This window comes from Myripristis murdjan, chromosome 21, assembly GCF_902150065.1.
Source record: "Myripristis murdjan chromosome 21, fMyrMur1.1, whole genome shotgun sequence".
NCBI lineage: Eukaryota > Metazoa > Chordata > Actinopteri > Holocentriformes > Holocentridae > Myripristis > Myripristis murdjan.
The window spans coordinates 13713610-13732293 of record NC_044000.1 but is presented as its reverse complement, the minus strand read 5'-3'; the positions used below and the strand labels follow the sequence as shown (position 1 = coordinate 13732293).

General features: G+C 43.0%; 1 protein-coding gene across 1 annotated transcript; it reads left to right on the top strand.

The window, feature by feature from the left end:
* The first annotated feature begins 8987 nt into the window (after positions 1-8987).
* LOC115379920 (indian hedgehog B protein-like) lies at positions 8988-16776 on the top strand. The gene is made up of 4 exons (XM_030080890.1): positions 8988-9293; positions 12647-12804; positions 13447-13550; positions 16028-16776. Exons 1-4 carry the CDS (start codon positions 8988-8990, stop codon positions 16774-16776), a joined length of 1317 nt encoding a protein of 438 aa, XP_029936750.1.
* The last annotated feature ends 1908 nt before the right edge of the window (positions 16777-18684 follow it).

Here is an 18684-nt window from a genome sequence, read left to right as displayed (position 1 = left end):
TGTGTTTGTTTCTCCTCATGTATGGCTCTCTTAGCGGCCAGCCTCTTAGTCTCTCCACTTGTTCCATATTACATCCATACACACCCCCCCACCCAAAAGCCAACACCCCCCTCCTCCACTCCCTCCCCCCAGACAGCTGTCTCACCACAGCTCAGAGTTGTGATGTGACACTGCGCTATAAATACGAGTACACACGCGCACATACACACACACTATAAATACTCTCCCTGTGCAAAAACACACTAGTGCAGTATAAATATTTAAGTATAAATGTGTAATGAATTTATTGATATGTTGCCCATGCCAGCAGGCACTGTTTTAGGCCGCGGAGTGGTGAACCAGCGTGGTTGTATTGAAGTGGTGCTGAGGGATTGTGGGAAGGCATGTTCCGAGTTAGGCAGCTGACCAATCGGTGGGCTGGAAGCTGGAAGCCGCATCACAGAGAGAGCTACTGATCAGTACCAGTCTTCAAGCCATCCATCTCTCTCTCTCTCTCTCTCTTTCTCTCCCTCTTTCTCTCTTTGTTTCTCTCACTCTATCATGTTTTCTTTACCTCTGTCCTCCTTCCTTTCGTTCTCTTTTCCACTGTTTTTCTTTATCTTGCTTTCGCTGTGAACGCTTTAGTCTTCTGTCTCCCTCTTTCTACACCTCTCTCCTTTTGATTCACTCTGACACACACTGTGCATCTCTTTCTTCCTCACTCTCTCTCATGATTTTCCACATCTGTCACTTCATTTTTCTCTCTGCGTGGTGTCCTCCCTCTCTCTCTCTCTCTCTCTCTCTACCTCTCTATCGGTCTTTTCCTCCCTTTGTTTTTTTTTCCTTTTCCACGCTCTCCCACTCTCTCCTCCAGCCTCACTGTCATTGCATGAGTGTCAGCTAAATGTTATGCTGGTATTGTGGTGATATGGAGCGTTCTCATGCTAGCTTAAGTTTTGTAATTGTCGGTTTCACACAAGATCTCTGGGCATGTGTTTGACGTATGAGTTTGTTTTGATTCATTGCAAACCTACTCACTTCAGAGATGAGGGGAACTCCTCTCTACAGCAAAATGTTTTTTTCCACAACCTTGGACAATTCCATCTAGATTTGTGCACATGAACAAGTTTCCTGCAAAGCTACCAACAACTAAGACACTCGTCTGTACAGCCATCAAGTGACAATTTTCTGTAGGTGCTGTTAAGACAATAAACATAAGCGCATCGGTTTTTCACATTGGTCAAAAATGTTAAATGATTGTTTGATTGAAATCACAGAGCATGATGATAATCAACTCTTGTGAATTCATCAGTTAAAAGGATGTTATGATTGAAATGTTGAGGTTTACTGATCAAAACTGGAAACAGCAGACTAGCTAACATTGCTCTCCCTATAATAAAGATCATAACTGAGTACTTGAACAAGGTACTTAACTGCTAATAGAGTGGCTCAGTGTCCATTAAGCTTATTTGTACCGTGCAGCTCTCAGATGTGAGGGAGTATCATTGAATGATTGTATGGCAGTGCCTTTCTGGAAAAAAAAAGGCAAAATAAAAGAAAGGACAAAAAATACACTCACAGCACAGACACTGTGGCTATTGTTGCCTGAGTTTTATGGGGAGTGCCCAGTATCACTTCCTTTTGATTGCAATCTCGATTAAACGAGATGTTTGTTCAATAAAATTGTTCCAATGTCCAAATTTCCTTCCTTTGTAGTAGTTGTTCCACTTAGCTATTAGCATCATGGGAAAATGAATCTGATGTGAATGAGAATGTTGATTTCTGGAACAAATGCAGCAGCAAGGTCAAGATTTACATAGGTACAAAAGATCTGACTGAACTTAAAGATTTGTTCTGTGTTTGACAGTGCTAGGACTCTCTACATTGAATGCAGTGTACAATAGACCTTACAGAATTCACATACTGATGGCATCACAGATTCAAATCTTCTGTCAAATCTTCTTTTACCTAAGTAGAAGTAATGGTACCATAAAAATAAAAAAAAAATATATATATAAAAAACTCCATTATAAGTAAAATCTTTTTTTTTTTTTTTTTTTTTTTTTTTTTACATATGTAACAAAAATGAAGACTTTGTGCTTTTCAGAGTGGTAAGTTATTGATGGATTAACCTCTAAGAAGTATTTTAATGTTGAAGGTGCTTCAGATGGTGCCAAGTCTTTGCAGAAAAAGGTTTAACTTGCAAAACATGACATGAACTCATGAAATACAATGCAATACAATTGTCAGAGCTCAAATTTGTCAAAATGACTCTGACAATTGTCAGAGTTCAAATTACCCAACAGTATATGGAACTACTCCATACACTGTTGGGTAATTTGAACTCTAACAATTGTATTGCATTGTATTTCATGAGTTCATGTCATGTTTTGCAAGTGAAAACCTTTTCTGCAAAGTAACTGGTAACTAATGTCAGATAACTGTGCAATACAGGGGCTGACAGATCACTAGATATTCTATTGTTGTTAGAAATATTGTTATTTTACTGATATTTTACTGAAGTAAAAGCAGGAAGTACCACTGTAAAAACCTACTTAAGTAAAATGTAAAAGGTAGCTAATTTAAAAGGTACTCCAAAACAGTCATATGCACGTAATTCTAAAAGAACAATGGCACAAAGTTCAAATGAGATTCTTTTCACTGAATATTTGGAGACCACAAAAAGTGCGCCAACAAAGTAAAGCCAGATTACTTTTCTCTGCTCTCCTGACTGTCTGTTCACTGTGAACAATTAATGATGGTCCAGTTTCTGATGCTTACAGAAAACCTAAAAAAATATGTACTCAGTAATGCACGTGATTTAAAACATAGCTGTGCACAATTCTTCAGCAAAAATGTTCTTCAGCAAAAATAAGAAATATTCAACACACAAAAGTGATTCAGTTCCTGTTATAAATGTCATTGATTATATTACTTCATGTAGTGCAGTGAAAGTGTACAGGCTACATAAATCTGTTGTCAAAATTGGGCTTAAGTACAATGTAAATGTGATTTCTCCTCTCCACCTTTTTCTCTTCTCTTCGCTTCATGCCGCTGTCTGCTGTACCTCCCGCCTCCCCCCTCCGACCGTTTCTCCTCTCATTTCTCTTTACAGACTTTCTCCCTTCCTCTTCTCTCACCTCTGCCCCTCCCGCCCTCTTTCTCTCTCTCAAAGCCACGTCCCTGTCCTTCCTCCAGCCCCACTCATCAAAGGTCAGTGTTGTTTTTCTCTGATTCCGGTCAGCGTGCCTGCATGTGTGTGTGTGTGTGTGTGTGCGTGCGTGTGTGTGACTTGACTCAACACTGTGCTCCCATCCCTCCCTCCCTTAATCCAGCCACCCGTTAGACCATTTCTGTGTTTACCTTTGAGCACCCTGGGTAATCATATTGTCACAGCCTATTTCAGGGTGCCCACTCAACCTCTCTCTACCCACACTCTGTGTCCCTCTCTCCTCCATTCCTCCACCTCTCTTTTACCCTGAAACTTTTACTCTCCTCCATTTCTTGCCCTCTCGCTCTATCCTTCCCCGTCCGTGTCTTTTTCCTTTTGCTCTGTTTGTTTGTCACTCTCTCTATACTCCTTTTTTCCTTCCTTCTCTCTCCTTCTCCCTCTCTCTTCCCCTCTCTCTTTCTCTCTCTCTCTCTCCCTCCCCTCCCCTCCTTTCTCTTTCTCTCCCTCTTTCTGCCCAGTGTTCTGCAGCCCAGCTGGCATGGTTTCTTAGTGGTGTAGTAAAATATAAATATAATAAGGACGTTTTTGAGCTGGTGAATCCATTCTGAGCAGAGAAACATCACCACAGAACCCACAGATGTGGCACACGCTCAGGAGAGAGAGAGAGAGAGAAAAAAAAATCCCTCATTTGACATTGAGAGAGAGCACAGCAAGAGCACCGACTTACCGAGTACATTATTGCTGGCATTACCAAGCTACTATACTTGTTATTAGGTCGCTTCATACAAATTTCACTCAAGTCTTGGGCCACAAGCGTGAGGCAAAGCTCCAATCTTATCAGCTTGAGTCTAAGTAAAACTTCAAGGCAGTTTTAAGACTTGAGCTGCTCTTTTTGAGCCGGCCAGGTCCAGTCAGTCATTCTGGGACTCCTGCGCATTTGCAAGGCAAGTGCAAAGATAATGACTTGTGTCCCTGACTTGCAACTCCATTAAGGCTACCACAATGGCCTCATTAGTCCTGGTTGGTAAAATAAGGTTCTTAATTCTATTCTATTCTATTCTATTCTACTGAGAAGAAGCAGAGTGTTTGCATGTGTGTGCAAACATGTACACCATGTGTGCATATGTGTGTGTTTGCCTCAGTGCATACAATTTTGTATGTAAAAATGCAGCTGTGCATGTGTTTGTGTGTGTGAGTGCCTGTGCATTTGCCTACCTGTGTGCATGCTGTGTGCATGTGTGTGCATGTGTGTGCTTGTGTCTGTGTGTGCGTGTCTTTAGCGTCAGCGCCCTGCGAACTCCAGTCCCCTGGGCAGCTCTTTGTTTGCTTTAGCCGTGCGGTGGCTAGCCTAGCCCGCTAACTCCAAGACACATTTAGCCTGCGCTCCACTTTTATATCATCCTACTTTTATTTTCCTTCTGTCTGCTCTCTGACCAGCTAGACTGCAGTGAACTGGCCTCTAGTAAGCCTGGTACTGGTGCCACTCTGAACCGGTGATAGACAGAGTTTGGTCATTGTGGTTTTCACTGGCTGCCATGTCAGCTCCAGCTTGGCCCTTAAACCGTTTCCTCTTACTAGCCAAGTGACGCCAACTGCCAAAAATGTATGGCAAAATGTGTGAACGCTACAGCGGGGTGCAGCACATATACAAGAGGGAACTCAGTCAAGCTTGGAAGATTAAAGCTTACCAGGTCACAGCCAGAACCATTCTGCTTCTCCGCTTAGAAGCCCAGTGTTCGTAGAAACTCAGTGTTAGGTGTTTATTGTGGTCTGGGGTTGGAGGCTGAAGTGTGTGGAGGGACAGGAGGAAGAGGAGGAGGAGGAAGAGGGCTGGTGGTTTAAGCCACCAGCTGTTGTTACCTTGAGAATAACGTCCTTTAACCCCCATTACAGCGATCCACCACAAGCCACAAACACGCTAGCTACCACCGACAGCAAAACAACTCCAAACTGACTTGTTTACCAGCTAATGTGCCATGTATTCACTCTCTCCTTTTCACTGCCTGCTCCCTCATTTCCTGTCTTTATCTCTTTCTTTCTTTTCCACCCCTCTTTTGCTCTAGTTTTTCTTTCTTTCCAGCCATTGCTGAAAAATCACTCCTTTCTTGATAATCTCTCATGCCTCTCACTTTTTCTCCATCTCATTGCATCTCTCTACCTCCCTCTTACCCCTTTCCTTTCATCTCTCTCTGCCTCCTTCTGTCCCTCCATCTCTGCCTTCCCCCACTCAGAGCCTTTGTTGGTTAAGGCCCTGGGTATGCGTGGGTAACCCCGGTGCCCATGTAAAGGCCCTGTGCTGTGGACTCAGTGAGCCCCAGTGTCAGTAGATGAAAGCAGAGCGAGATTCTGGGGCTGGCACCCATCTCCCTCTGTCCTGCCACTGTGGCCTCTTATTTCACCGAGAAAATTAATAACTTTAACAAACATCAATGAACCAGGGCCTGATGCTTGGTTGGCTTGTTGGCTGGCCTGATGTGTGTGTGTGTGTGTGTGTGAGTGTGTAGTGTGTGTACACATGCCTGGATATGTGTGTTTGTGTGTGCACACATGGTTATGTGCATGCATATTTGCCTGTGAATATGTGTTTATGGGTCCACATATGTGCGTGTCTCTTGCCTGCCACTGTGTGAACTATTTTAACAGTGGACAGACTGATAGGAATAGTGAGAATGCTACACAGGTAAAGAGTAAAATGTGATAGAGTGAACAAGAGAGAAAGAGAAAAAGAAAGAGATAGAGGCAGACAGAGAGGCAGGCTCTACTCTGGTTCGGTCTGATCAGGTTGTTGCCAGCTTGAAAGGCCATGGTGTCTTTTCTTGAGGCAAAGATGGATTGAAAGGACGGATGAAGGGAGGGATGGATGGATGGGAGAATGTGACCACTTCTGAAGCATTGTCGACAGCCACGCTGAATAGGCAGCAGGCCTGCAGGGAGCCACGCCCGTATTTATGGTCTTCAAAGGAAGGATGACACACACACGCACTCACGCACACAAAATGTTGATACTTACAGGAAACCATACGCTCGTGCAAATGTGGTTACATGCACATTTGCTTATACGTTTCAGCTCACATATGCGCAAAGATAAATGTTCATAGTCACACAAGTACCGGGCTTTGCACACATATTGATGAATAAACACTGAAAGGCAGACACACACAAACACATTATCATTATAGCCATCAGAAGAACAAGCTTCAGTGTCTAATTCTGCAGCCTGACACCTGTCCTGTCTCCATTTATCATTTATTCACCTTAAAAACCTCCAAAACCGAACGTAAGGCATCTGAGTTTTAACATTTTACTGCAATTAATTGATGAGATTGGATGGATCACATTCTGAGTTACATTTATATGAATGTACTTGACCGATTAACCCATACCACCTTAAAGGAATGACAAATAACTTTCAAGAGGAGGGTGAACGCTATTATTTTGTCTTACTTTTTAGAGAAAATGGATCACGAGGTAGTTCCAGAGGTCTTCCCACCACAGCTGGAAAAAAAAACTTTTGGGAAACACTGACAAAAGATATGTACGAAACAGTTTTGATCATGTTTCTTTTAACTGGGCTGTATGTTCCTAACTAGGAAAGTTCTAATGAATTTACGTAAGCATCGGTTGATGTTCTATTTTGGCCAGAAGGTAAACAGAGCTATAGATGGCTGTTTACTGTGTGTGAATCTCTCTCTTTGCTTCTCTGTGTTCCATCAAGAAACATGAAAAGCGGTACCCCAGCAAAAATACTTTATGGTGTTTACACTCGCAAATAATAAAACATAAATTGTGGAAACCTCAGCCATGTACAGTCCATTTCATTCAAAAGAGCCTGCCCTGAGAAACAGGGGTGAGACCACCGATTTTCTGCTGGCAAATATTTGAAGAGCTAATTTGGAGGGGCTTGGTTTACTGGCATTAAACAGTGTGTGTGTGTGTGTGTGTGTGTGTGTGTGTGTGTGTGTGTGTGTGTGTGTGTCTGTCAGCCACACACAGTCAGCAGCCAGAGAGCCAGGCAGCCAAAGGTTATTAAAGTGTAATTGTAATTTGTCTATTTTAAGGAATTGGCCTAATGTAATTAGTGTCATCTATGTCTAACTGGAAGACAGCGACCAATACGAGAGCATAATGTTACTATTGTTTCCAACTGTAGAACGTTTGTCTACATCAAGGCTTTTCATGGTCAGGACCCCCAAGTGGACCCCCTCTTGAAATCAATCATACAGATCCTGATATCAAAATATATTTTGTTTTGTATTAAGTAATACATTGCTCAAATATTGTACTTAATTGCTGAAAAATAGATCGGGCAATTAAAACATAATGTTACAATAAGCACTTATTTATTTATTTAGCATAACATTTTTGATGAATTAAATTATATTAAAGGTAAACAATTTCTCATTCTGTTGAGTACTCCCCCCCCCCCCCCCCCCCTTTTTTTTTTTTTTTTTTTTTTTTTTTTTTTAGAGAGGCCCCCCAAGAACCCCAGGGGGTCCCCGGCCCCCACTGTGGAATCCAGTGGTCTAGATTGATTGTCAATGTTTTATGACAACAGTCAGTCAAATAATAAGCCAGCCAGCTAGTCATGCAGGACCTAAGTCATCTAGCCAATCATTCATTTATTCAGCCTTTCAGTCAACCAGCGAGTCAATTAATCTGTTAGCTCATCACCAGATGAATTAGCCCATCAGTCACCTGACTGATGGGCTAATTCATGTTAGCTCATGTTCATGTCAGCATGTCACTCAGGCAGTAACTCAGTCATAAGTCATTCAGTGAATCCTTCACTCATTCATTGGTTTAGTCAACGGTCAGTCAGTCAGTCAGTCAATTAGGGTCCTGTGCTAGTTGATTGCCAGTCATCAAGGCACTTACAGTCAGTCAGCCGCTCAGCAACTCACCCATTTAGTTAACTAGTTTGTCAGTCAGTCAGTCAGTGACCCTTGATCATATTCTCTCTATTTTGGTATGCAATTCAACAAACCACTGGTGACTGCATACTCTGGGAAACTGGGTAGTTTAGTTGATTGTTGACTGGCTGCTGTTTACCGCCTAAGAGGAAAGGGGGTATGCAGGGGTTAGTTGTCAAGGGCAGAGAGCAAAAGAGAGAACTGGAAATGTGAAGTGGCAGCAATAAAGGGCAGAGCTTATGTTTGCTGCTTGCCTGCCTGCCAGTACAGTGTGGACAAGGCGCCCTGTGCCCAGGAGGGGCGGGGTGGGTGGCAGAGAGGGAGAGAGGGAGAGGGAGAGAGGAGGGCAGGACTGGCAGGGTGCGGTCTGAAGTGGCAACAGATCGTTTTGGATCACTCAAATCTCCTCAATTCAACTGGAAAGCTGCAGCTTGTTGCACGCTGGCCGCATATGGACAGGAAAGCTTTCAATCCAGAGAGGGCACCAACCAAACAGCAGGCGAAAGTGGCTGTTGTTGTGACAGTTTCCCAGAGAAAGAGAAAGAGGGAGAGGGAGAGAGAAACCACAACACTGCAACTTGGATATCAGCAACCGCTCTCTCTCTCTCTTTAACTCTCTCACCCACCAAATCGACTTTGAACCTGTTTGTTTAAATACACGGACTTAACAGCCTGCACACTCATAGTTGGTTCTGTAGATCGGAGGGAGCGACGCTGAAGTTTCTCAGTTCTTGTCAGGTTGGAAGTTTTTGGTCTCTCGATAGTGCCAAGGGCTGCCGACGTGCCCGGGCAGCCCAAATGACCGTGTCCTATCCGAGGTTTTCGGACGAGATGTTGCGGCTGTCACGGACGATGGCGACGAGAATTGAACCGGTGAGGTATTGAAGACATCTCTCTCCCCCGGGAGAGTCCCTCCCCCCGGGGCGATGCGGATCTCCTTCCTCCTTCTCGCCGCCTCTCTGTGCGCCTCGGTCCTCCTCCTCCCACCTGCCTCGGAGGGCTGCGGGCCGGGGAGGGGGTACGGCAAAAGGCGGCCACCGAAGAAGCTCACCCCGCTGGCTTACAAGCAGTTCAGTCCCAACGTGGCCGAGAAGACCCTAGGAGCCAGCGGGCGGTATGAGGGCAAAATTACTCGCAACTCCGAACGCTTTAAAGAACTGACGCCAAATTACAACACAGATATTATCTTCAAAGATGAAGAGAACACGGCCGCCGACAGGCTTATGACCCAGGTGAGATGAAATGAATGGGTTCAGAGGCGTGTTTTCCCATAAACATAGAAGTTAATCCAAAGTCCTTGCATAACCTATTAAGTTGCCGTGCACCATGACTTCCAAGCCCACCAGACTTAAACTAAATCACCTTCCTCACATGCGCACAGCCAAGACGGATCTGTCCCCCAGTTTGGGGGGCATGGCTTTTAAATACATTTTTCACTTTTCTTTTTTTTTTTTTATTTGATCTTAGGCTTTAATAATAAAAACTAGGATTTACATAGAAGCCATGCGGATTTACTTAGGTACCGTGCCATACCCAGTTGACTTTCCCTGACGGTCCAGTTCTTTTTATATTCCTGTTTTGACAGCTGACTGCAGTAGCTCTAATCCGTCTATGTAAATGGATTGAATCACTTCAGACTAAACTAGTCACGATGTTGCATCAATTGTCTGCTCAGTGTTTGCAGTCAGTTTAATGTTTAAACCAGAACTGATTGAGCGATTTCATTGATTGACAGCGATTCGTTTAATCTCTGGATCTTGGTAGGCTACCTGGATGTTTCTCGGGGCATTTTGCTCTTAATCTGTGTCATATTTTCATAAATCTCAAACAACCACAACGTGTCCACATTAGAATGTTTTCCACGCAAAACGAGGTACGTAACAGTCGTTTTACATTCTCTCTGGGTTACATGATAGGTTTATTGAATAAGGTAAACAGCCAAAATTTAGGCAAAAACACACTTAACTCACTCTCTCCTCTAATAGACACATCATACCATACCGCACTGTGTACAGCGAACTCAAATTGCATTTACTTTTTCGGTAGGCTATCATAGCAGTAAGTCTTAATCTCAGAGGCACATCACACATTTTAAGCAGCTCACTTATGCCAGACTTATCTCCCGTAATTTGGGAACATGGAGTTAGATCAAGTCGGCACAGCGTTAGAGATTGAGCTTCACCGGACGAAACAGAAGCAGTCGCAACGGGAATAAAATGCATCGGCTCTCATTCATTCATTCATTCATTCATTCATTCATTCATTCATTCGTTTGTTCGTTCGTTCATTCCATATTATTATCCTCTTTCTTCGTCACTGTCTGGGTATGGGGGTCTGCTGGTGTATGTGCCCATCCCCCTCCTCCCCCCTCCACAACTTTTATGATAAGTAAGATTTGATTATTATTGTTGTTGTTGTTGTTGTTGTTGTTGTTGTTGTTGTTGTTGAAATTACAGCTATTCATGGTGCACATCGTGATATTGCCTTTATTTTCAGAGCCAGTATCGCTGTTAAAATAACACATTTAAAACTGGAAGAGTACACCCAGTAGAGTGCAGATCTCCGCTAGGGGTGTCTCCTCTTTTCTGGACTATAGGCGACCCAATGTGCTGAGCAAAACTCGGGAGACACTCAGTAGCCAACTGTTTTGTCAAATGATTTTCAAGTTCCAAAATAAATTGCTGTATGATTCAAATATAATGCTGTGCAGTACAGAAAATATACCATAAATTCACAAAGCCTTTAGAATTTAGCTGTTTCTTGTGTTTTACTCTATTACACACATTGTGCCAGTGGTCAGGAACCATTTCCAGCTCTTTGCCAAAAGTCATATGGCCTTAGACATTAAAATAGCAAAATTCAAAATTACTACTAAATTTACTACCAATTACATCAGTCTCTAACTTTTAACATATTTAGTTTTATAAACTTGCCCAAAAAACGCAATGCATGTCCTGGATCGTCCACGATTGGAGTGAACACAGCCACATTAGGATTAAACAAAATTAGGCTGACTGGCCTAGTGGCATGCAAAGAGAGAGAAGGAGAGAGCGAGGGAGAGAGCAGCGGTGGTTGAGTGAATGAGACAGTGAATGAAGAGAGGCAGCTGAAGTAGCAAGAACAAACATATTTCAAAGGTTTTGAATCACCACAACCACAAGAGATTCTTCTTCATGCTGTCATAACTGTGCACAGAAAACTAGGCCGATAGGCTCAGTTGTTTGTGAGATGAGCTGCGGACAGAGAGACACACAACCAAGCGCATGATCTCCTCCAGGCTGCTGCCTGGTGGACATAAAAATCTTTGCTGGTCCACAGTTTTCTTCAGGGTGCATGCTTGTAAGAAAAGATGTGTGTGTATTCACAATTGATTAATATTTGCTCTGTTTGAGAAACCAATTTCAAATTAAAATAATTTTACCTTAAGGGAAAAGCTTGTTCTATCTATCTTCACAGTACAGTTATGTAACAATCTGGGTTGAGTGAGCAGGTAGGCTTCTCAGTAACTTTGGTAATGAAATTCAGCAATTTGTGACAATAAATAATGAGGAGGAGTCAAATACAGAGTACCTTGGACAGCGCCCACAATCATGGCCATCACAGGATCAGCACCTTGACATTTTGTAGTGTGTAATGTTGAAAATCTCCAATAGTTTAAAATTTAGGCTACTCAAGAGAAATAACTCCATAATCAGTGTCCAGTGGTCTAAAGCTGTCTGTTAAATTTGGTTGTGCATTTGAGATGATAAAAATGTTAAGTGTCCTCACTACCAAAGATGCTGAAATTCGCCTGCTCTGGGCTGCAGGAAAGGGCGCCATGAAGGGTGAGCTGCGCAGAGTGTGGGTGGCGGCTCACAAGTTTGCGTTACAGTGCTGGTCAGTGGAGTCCCATCTCTTAACTCCACCGCTGATAGTTTTACAGAATGAGCACTGGCTTATGTGGAGGTGTAGACTGTATTTCTCTGGGTTCACTTTTAATCTTTGTGGGAAAGGATTATGTGACGATGCAATCATTGCTGATTCTGTTGGGCAGGACAGATACATTAAATCAAATTAATCTTTAAAGGCTATATGAGCAAACATCCTGCATCTCTACATAGGCAAGCTGAAGCCCTTGCAAATACAAGAGGAATTGCCAAACCATCACATGTAAAACACATTAATTGATAATGTGCTGTTGTGTGTACTTTGACCACAAACCTGACGCAGTTCTGACTAGGACACATACCATGGATGTTTTATGTCTGTGTGTGTACTAAGTCATCTTATGCCTTCATCACACTTCCCTAAATCTCTCAAAGATAAGTCCAACCAGGCACTATATGATTAGCATGTCCCTTGCCCTTCCTTTCTATTCATCACCCGTCTTTCACTGTTTCTCCCTCTGTCTAGCGCTCTATGATGTGGTTTCCCTCTTTCCTTTCTCCTCCAAACCCTTCTTCCATCTTATCTCGCCCCACCTTGCTCTCAAGTATACAGACTTTCTGAGCTCACTTGCTGTGGTGAACTTTGCATAACTAAAATGTCCGTCGCTCTCTCTCTCTCTCTCTCTCTCTCTCTCTCTCTCTCTCTCTCTCTCTCTCAGCGATGTAAAGACAAGCTGAACTCTCTGGCCATCTCTGTGATGAACATGTGGCCGGGGGTGAAGCTGAGAGTGACAGAGGGTTGGGACGAGGACGGCCACCATTCAGAAGACTCACTGCACTACGAGGGCCGTGCTGTCGACATCACCACCTCAGACAGGTCGGCATGGAGCAAAAGATTATTTTACATAACAGCAACATCATGATATGAACAGTTACGATCTGCATAGCTCAAATGGGATGGAATGAGGAATACGTTCCCAACTTTAATCTGTTACAGACGACCAATCAGTCAGCCACAATGATCAGTCAGTCACTCAGTCATCCAGCTTATCAGCCTAATGAGTCAGTCGGTTAGCAAATCAATCAAACCACAAGTGAGTCAGGCAGTTGCCCAGCCGACCACTTAGTAATTCAACTAGTCGACGAGTCATTCAGCCAACCACAAGCCAACCAGTCAGCCTGACCCTTGATCTCATCTTTTTTTTTTTTTTTTTTTTTCAAATTGTGGTCAGAAAAATGGGGTTCGTTCTAGCTAGTTAGAACATGTGAAACTATTTTCAAAGTCAAATTCAAATGTTATAAATCTGTGTTTCAGTGTTTTACAAATTTCTTTCTGAAATGAATCCATTTTATGATCCTGGTACCCATATAAGTCATTGTATAATTAGAAACATACATGGATGTGAATTTGAAAATAAGTATTTTTCATAGATGCTGGGAGCAGTATTGAATGTTGGTCCAAGTATGGTCAAATCATGTTCTTAGTACATAAATACAGTCTTTACACTTTTCTCCATAGGGACAGAAACAAGTATGCCATGTTGGCCCGGCTGGCTGTGGAGGCTGGATTTGACTGGGTCTACTATGAATCCAAAGCCCACATTCACTGCAGTGTCAAGTCAGGTAAATGGGCTGCTGTGTGTGTACATTATCTCTATGTTTGTGTGTGTGTGAGGCCAGCTGTCATTAACACTGATGAGGCAGGTGCCAGACCTATTGTTCTTGACTTGTTAATGGTTCAGCTTAATAAGATGGCTGTGTATGTGTGCCTTGGCCTTTCTATCAGTGTATGTGTGTGCACGTGTGTGTGTGTGTGTGTGTGTCTGTGTGTGTGTGTGTCTGTGTGTCTGTGTGTGTGTGTGTGTGTGTCTGTGTGTCTGTGTGTGTGGTCTGTTGGGATCCAATCAAAACAGGGTGTGCACCTGTGCTCTTTTCTCTAGCCTATAGTCTCTCTTCCTGATTTCATCATAAAATTGATTAATCGCTGTGATCCTTGAGGGTTTTTTGACGTATGGGGTTGGCTTGTGTTGGTTTGTATGTATTGGTGTGTGCGGGGCGGTGGGGGGTTATTTATAATAGTTAACATCACATATGCAATGCATCTTTGAAGTGGCATCCTAGTCTTCTGTTTTCTTCTCTTTATGCACAGTGGAGTGTTTGGTAATTTGGTATTTTGGCTCTCCATATTAAATAACACTGCTACTGTCAGTGTTATTCAGTAGCATACCCACATGTCAGCAGTGAACCTGAGCTAAACACACCTTCATGTACTTTTCTGAAATAGCAGTCAGCAGTGGACTTTGGCCAAACAATAGCTGACCACATTCCACCTGACTATGCTCCTACTTTTGAGACATTTTAGAAACCCATTTACTCATGTCTGGCACCGCCAGTTATTTGATGCCAAATTACATGCTCGCAGTCCATCCAGGTTAGTAGGCTGTGAGATGATTAACTCTCTGTCTTTGTTTTGCTGTTGCATTTCCTTCAGTAGGTTTCTCTCAGATCTCTTATCTCGCGTTTATCACATCCCAGTCACAGCCCTGCTTTCCAGGCTTACAGACACACACCCTCGACAAATATTTGGCTGCCTTAAGACCGCCTTAAGACCCCCCTGCCCTCCCTCCCCCAACACACACACACACACACACACATACACACACACACACAAACACACACACCCTCTATTCTATTCTATTCTATTCTGTTCTGCTTTTGGTTCTCTTTGCCTTCCTTTTTAAGTCATTCCTTTTTCCCTATTAGGGACATTCTCTATTAGTGTTGGGTTAATTAAGACAAGTTCATGCTCTCCTCATGTGTCCACCCAGCAGGAATTGGCATGTGACCCATTCTGAGTCCTGAGCATGTAGGCAAACGCTGTTGCAGCCCACACAATATCTAGAAACATTCCATAAGTCTGTGTACCTTTCTGTCTCTCTGACCCCAGGCTGTGCTCTGACTGCGGTGACACAATCAGCTGGTTATCCATTAGCCCTTGCTGACTGCCTCTTCATACTGCCTTGTCTCACTGCTTCTTAAAGGGCCATCTTAGTGAAAGGAAGAAAGAAAGAAAAATATAATCACACCGGACCAAATCTAGTACATGTCCTATGTTGTCTACTCAGTATGTGGTATTATTCTTATGCTGATGTTACCATCCCCAAGTGGTTTTGGCAAATATGATAGTGGTATTGGAAAGTACAGCAAACTGTTCCATCCGACAGCATTATCTGAGAAATAGCAGGAGGATGGCTGTTCTACATTTGCCCATTGTTAGAATCCTTTACACACATACCAGTGACCCTGCCAAGTATTTGACAAGCCTCCCAAGACAAGCATTGGTCATGAGGCAAAAGAGTAACATTTACTCTTGGATGAAATCTCACATCTTTTGGAAACTATATAACAGGTTTTGAATGGATTTCATGAGTCTTACTATAATGACGCTCAAAAATCACAGCTAAATCGCTACTTTTTTATGTTATTCTCTCCAGTGGGAATAGTTAGAAATCATTAAAGTAGCTTAGTAAATCAAATGAGGGATGAGCTACACTGAGTCAGGGAAAGTCAGCTGATCAATTTCATAGATATGCTTAAAAATGCTAACCTGCTGATAAGGAGGATTTTTCCTGAAAAACTATGTCTGTTTGTATTTGTGTTTGTTTTTGTGTTTGCGTGCATGTGTGAGCATGTGTGTGTGGCTAGGGTTAATAGCTACAGTTTCAGGTTGATGTGAGACAGTTGCAGACAGAAGCAGAGAGTTTGAACGTGTTAACAATCTACCAAGTGACCTACTGAGATAAACTTGTCCCTTAGTGAGTGTCAAAGTCTCATCTGCTTTATACATCCCTCTGTGACCTAGAACAACCTGCAGAAGAAGCCACCGTAGATATTCCATTGCTGCTCTGCTCACATGAAGAACTGTTTGGCAAATTTGCCTGGCTTACAATGTATTGCTGTGCCTCTGTTTCGTCTCCTCAACCTCACTTTTTGCTCACATGTTCAGTCTTTTTCCTCGATCTTCAGGTTTAAGAAATAATCTAAGTGAAAAATTAATCATGAAGTTAAAACCAACCCTCTCTTTCCCTCCATGTCTGCAGAACATTCGGTGGCAGCAAAAACTGGCGGTTGTTTCCCTGGTGATGCTCAGGTGACCCTCGAGGGTGGGGCTACCAAACAGGTGCGCGACCTTCACCCCGGTGATCGAGTCTTGGCTTCTTCGACAACGGACGGCAGCGGCCCCCTTCTCTACAGTCCGGTCGTATCCTTCCTGGATCGCCAGCCCAACGTCACAAAGATCTTCTACGTCATCGGCACCGCTGCAGGACTTAACATCACGCTCACAGCTGCACACCTGATCTTTGTGGCAGACGGGAACTGTACTGGAGGGCCGGGGAGGGAAGAGACCGTCGATAGGCCGTTTCTGGGGTCCAGAGGGGAGAGAAGGCCTAATTGGGGCAGCATAGCAGGTTTGAGGACGGTTTTTGCCAGTGATGTGCAGCCGGGACAATGCGTACTGACATCGCTAGGGAGAGCGGGGTCAGAGGCAACACTGTCAGCTGTGACCTTTGTGGAGGTGCGGAGGAGCACGGGGTTGTATGCCCCGCTAACCCAGCATGGCTCTATAGTAGTGGATGGGGTTCTGGCATCTTGCTATGCTGTTGTGGACCAGCACCATTTGGCCCACTGGGTCCTGGCCCCACTGCAGTTCTTCTACAGCCTGATGGGACCCTCAGAAGCACAGACTGATGGGCTGCACTGGTACCCCTGGCTGCTGCAGAGGCTGGGGGTAATGCTGCTGGACCCTGGACATTTCCACCCCTGGGGGATTGAAGAAGGACAGAGATAAGATGTTTCATACTGGTGACTTGTTTCATTTGCCTGTGTTCAGGAGCATCAAAGCACACAGTTTTCGACTGAGGGACCACCAAGGACAGACAGATTCACGGGGTGTAAATGTGTTTTTTCTAACTCTACTTTCCTGTATTTGCTGTACTTGGCCGCAGCTTACAAACTCCACTTTGCCGCACAAGCAAAACTGTCGCACAGAGGAGGGACATTGAAAGAAGACTGAGAAAAGGATGCATTGGTTTCATACTATTGGCAATTCATGCTGGCAGAACAGAGGGTTAGAGGGATTGAGGTGTGAATCTTTCTGAGGACAATAATTGATTGATAACAAGCGAGCAGTAGTACATCCATATTTAATGAGTGAAACTGAAATTACATTGATTTTATGCATAAATTTCACATTTTGATGTGTTTATTTCACCTCGGAGCACCTCAAAGGGCAAAAAAAAAGGACTGTGACCAAGGAACAAGTTTCAGCTTCTCCTAAAAAGTAAATACTGGAGTAAAACAATCATTCAGTTTGTACTGTATCTAATGCAACAACATTGATCCTAAAATGCCTCCTAAGAACAAGCAGTGGCACAGTGACATAACTACTCAGCAGTGGGAAGAAATGTGTATTGTGATGTCTCTTTGGGCTAAATAGAGCTTCAAGCTATGGAGAAAAGCCAAAGGTTGAAGCATGAACAAAACATGTTAGGATAAAAAAGAGGTAAGCAACACAGGGAGAAGCAAAAAGGAACCAAACTTTGACTCAACAAAGCATTTTTTGTAGCTCTGTTATGTTATGTACATAGGTATTTATACAGATTAGTAATGTCGGGAATGAAGGAAGAAAGAGAAAGCCACAAGATGTATCAGGTGTACTATATGTCAAAGTTGTACCTTTGCAGACCAACAAGTTTCAAAGGACCACAGCTCTATTTATTCTCAGTGATTCGCAAATCCACTGACAATTCAGGTATATACTGTATATATCAGCAGGAATTTGAAAAATAATTTAACTTGCACCATGACAAAGCTCTTTATAATGTGGATGATGCAGCCATTACAGAAGCGTCACATTTTACTGCATCCACTGCAGAAAGCAATGTGCCAATGTTGCACTGTAGCTGTTCCCATCAAAGGATTTGTTCAGAAAATTCATGTTTTTCTTGTTCAGTTAGAGGACATCTGTAAATATTTCAAAGGATTTGTGCTGATGCAGCATGGGATGCATGATGCGGGGCTTCTAAGATGGTCACCACTGTGTTGTAAATCTGCATCTCCAAGCCTATTTTCTGTCTTCAGTCCGTCTGATAGTCTGTTTTTCTCTCAACCTGTCAATACTGCTCATTTATACATCCTCATGTTTTTTAATCAGGTATTTGTGTAGTTCCTATTTGGCCAAGTGTTTTTCATGGTTGAATTTTCAGGTCAGTAGTATCTAGACAAGGCATACACGACACTCAGGCTATATTCAACTACTGTATTAGGCAACTGCTAAGCGCGATACTACAGTTATTAATCTTTAATCTTGAAAAGTATGACTGTATTTGATAGCTCTCAACCTTTGCGAGGTCTTGTATACCATCTGTCACCCAAGACTTAAGAGCTGGATCAGCAGAGGTCCAAAAGAGCAGATCTGATCTTGTATTCAATGGCTAAAGCATCAGGTCTAGATCACAACGGGCTAAATACCAACCAGGTTCCTGTGTGCATCCTTCCAGGACACATTTGTTCAGTATGCTTTGTGTAGGTACTCGTACATTGTGATCTAGGAAATCCAAGGCATTATTTTTTGTGTGCTCAAAATTATGTCAAATATGTATATTAAGCTATTGTCGGAGAAACTATTTAAAAATCTATTTTTAAAAAGGATGTAAATGTATTATTGTTATTTTTGGCACCTCTTATTGTTACTTTT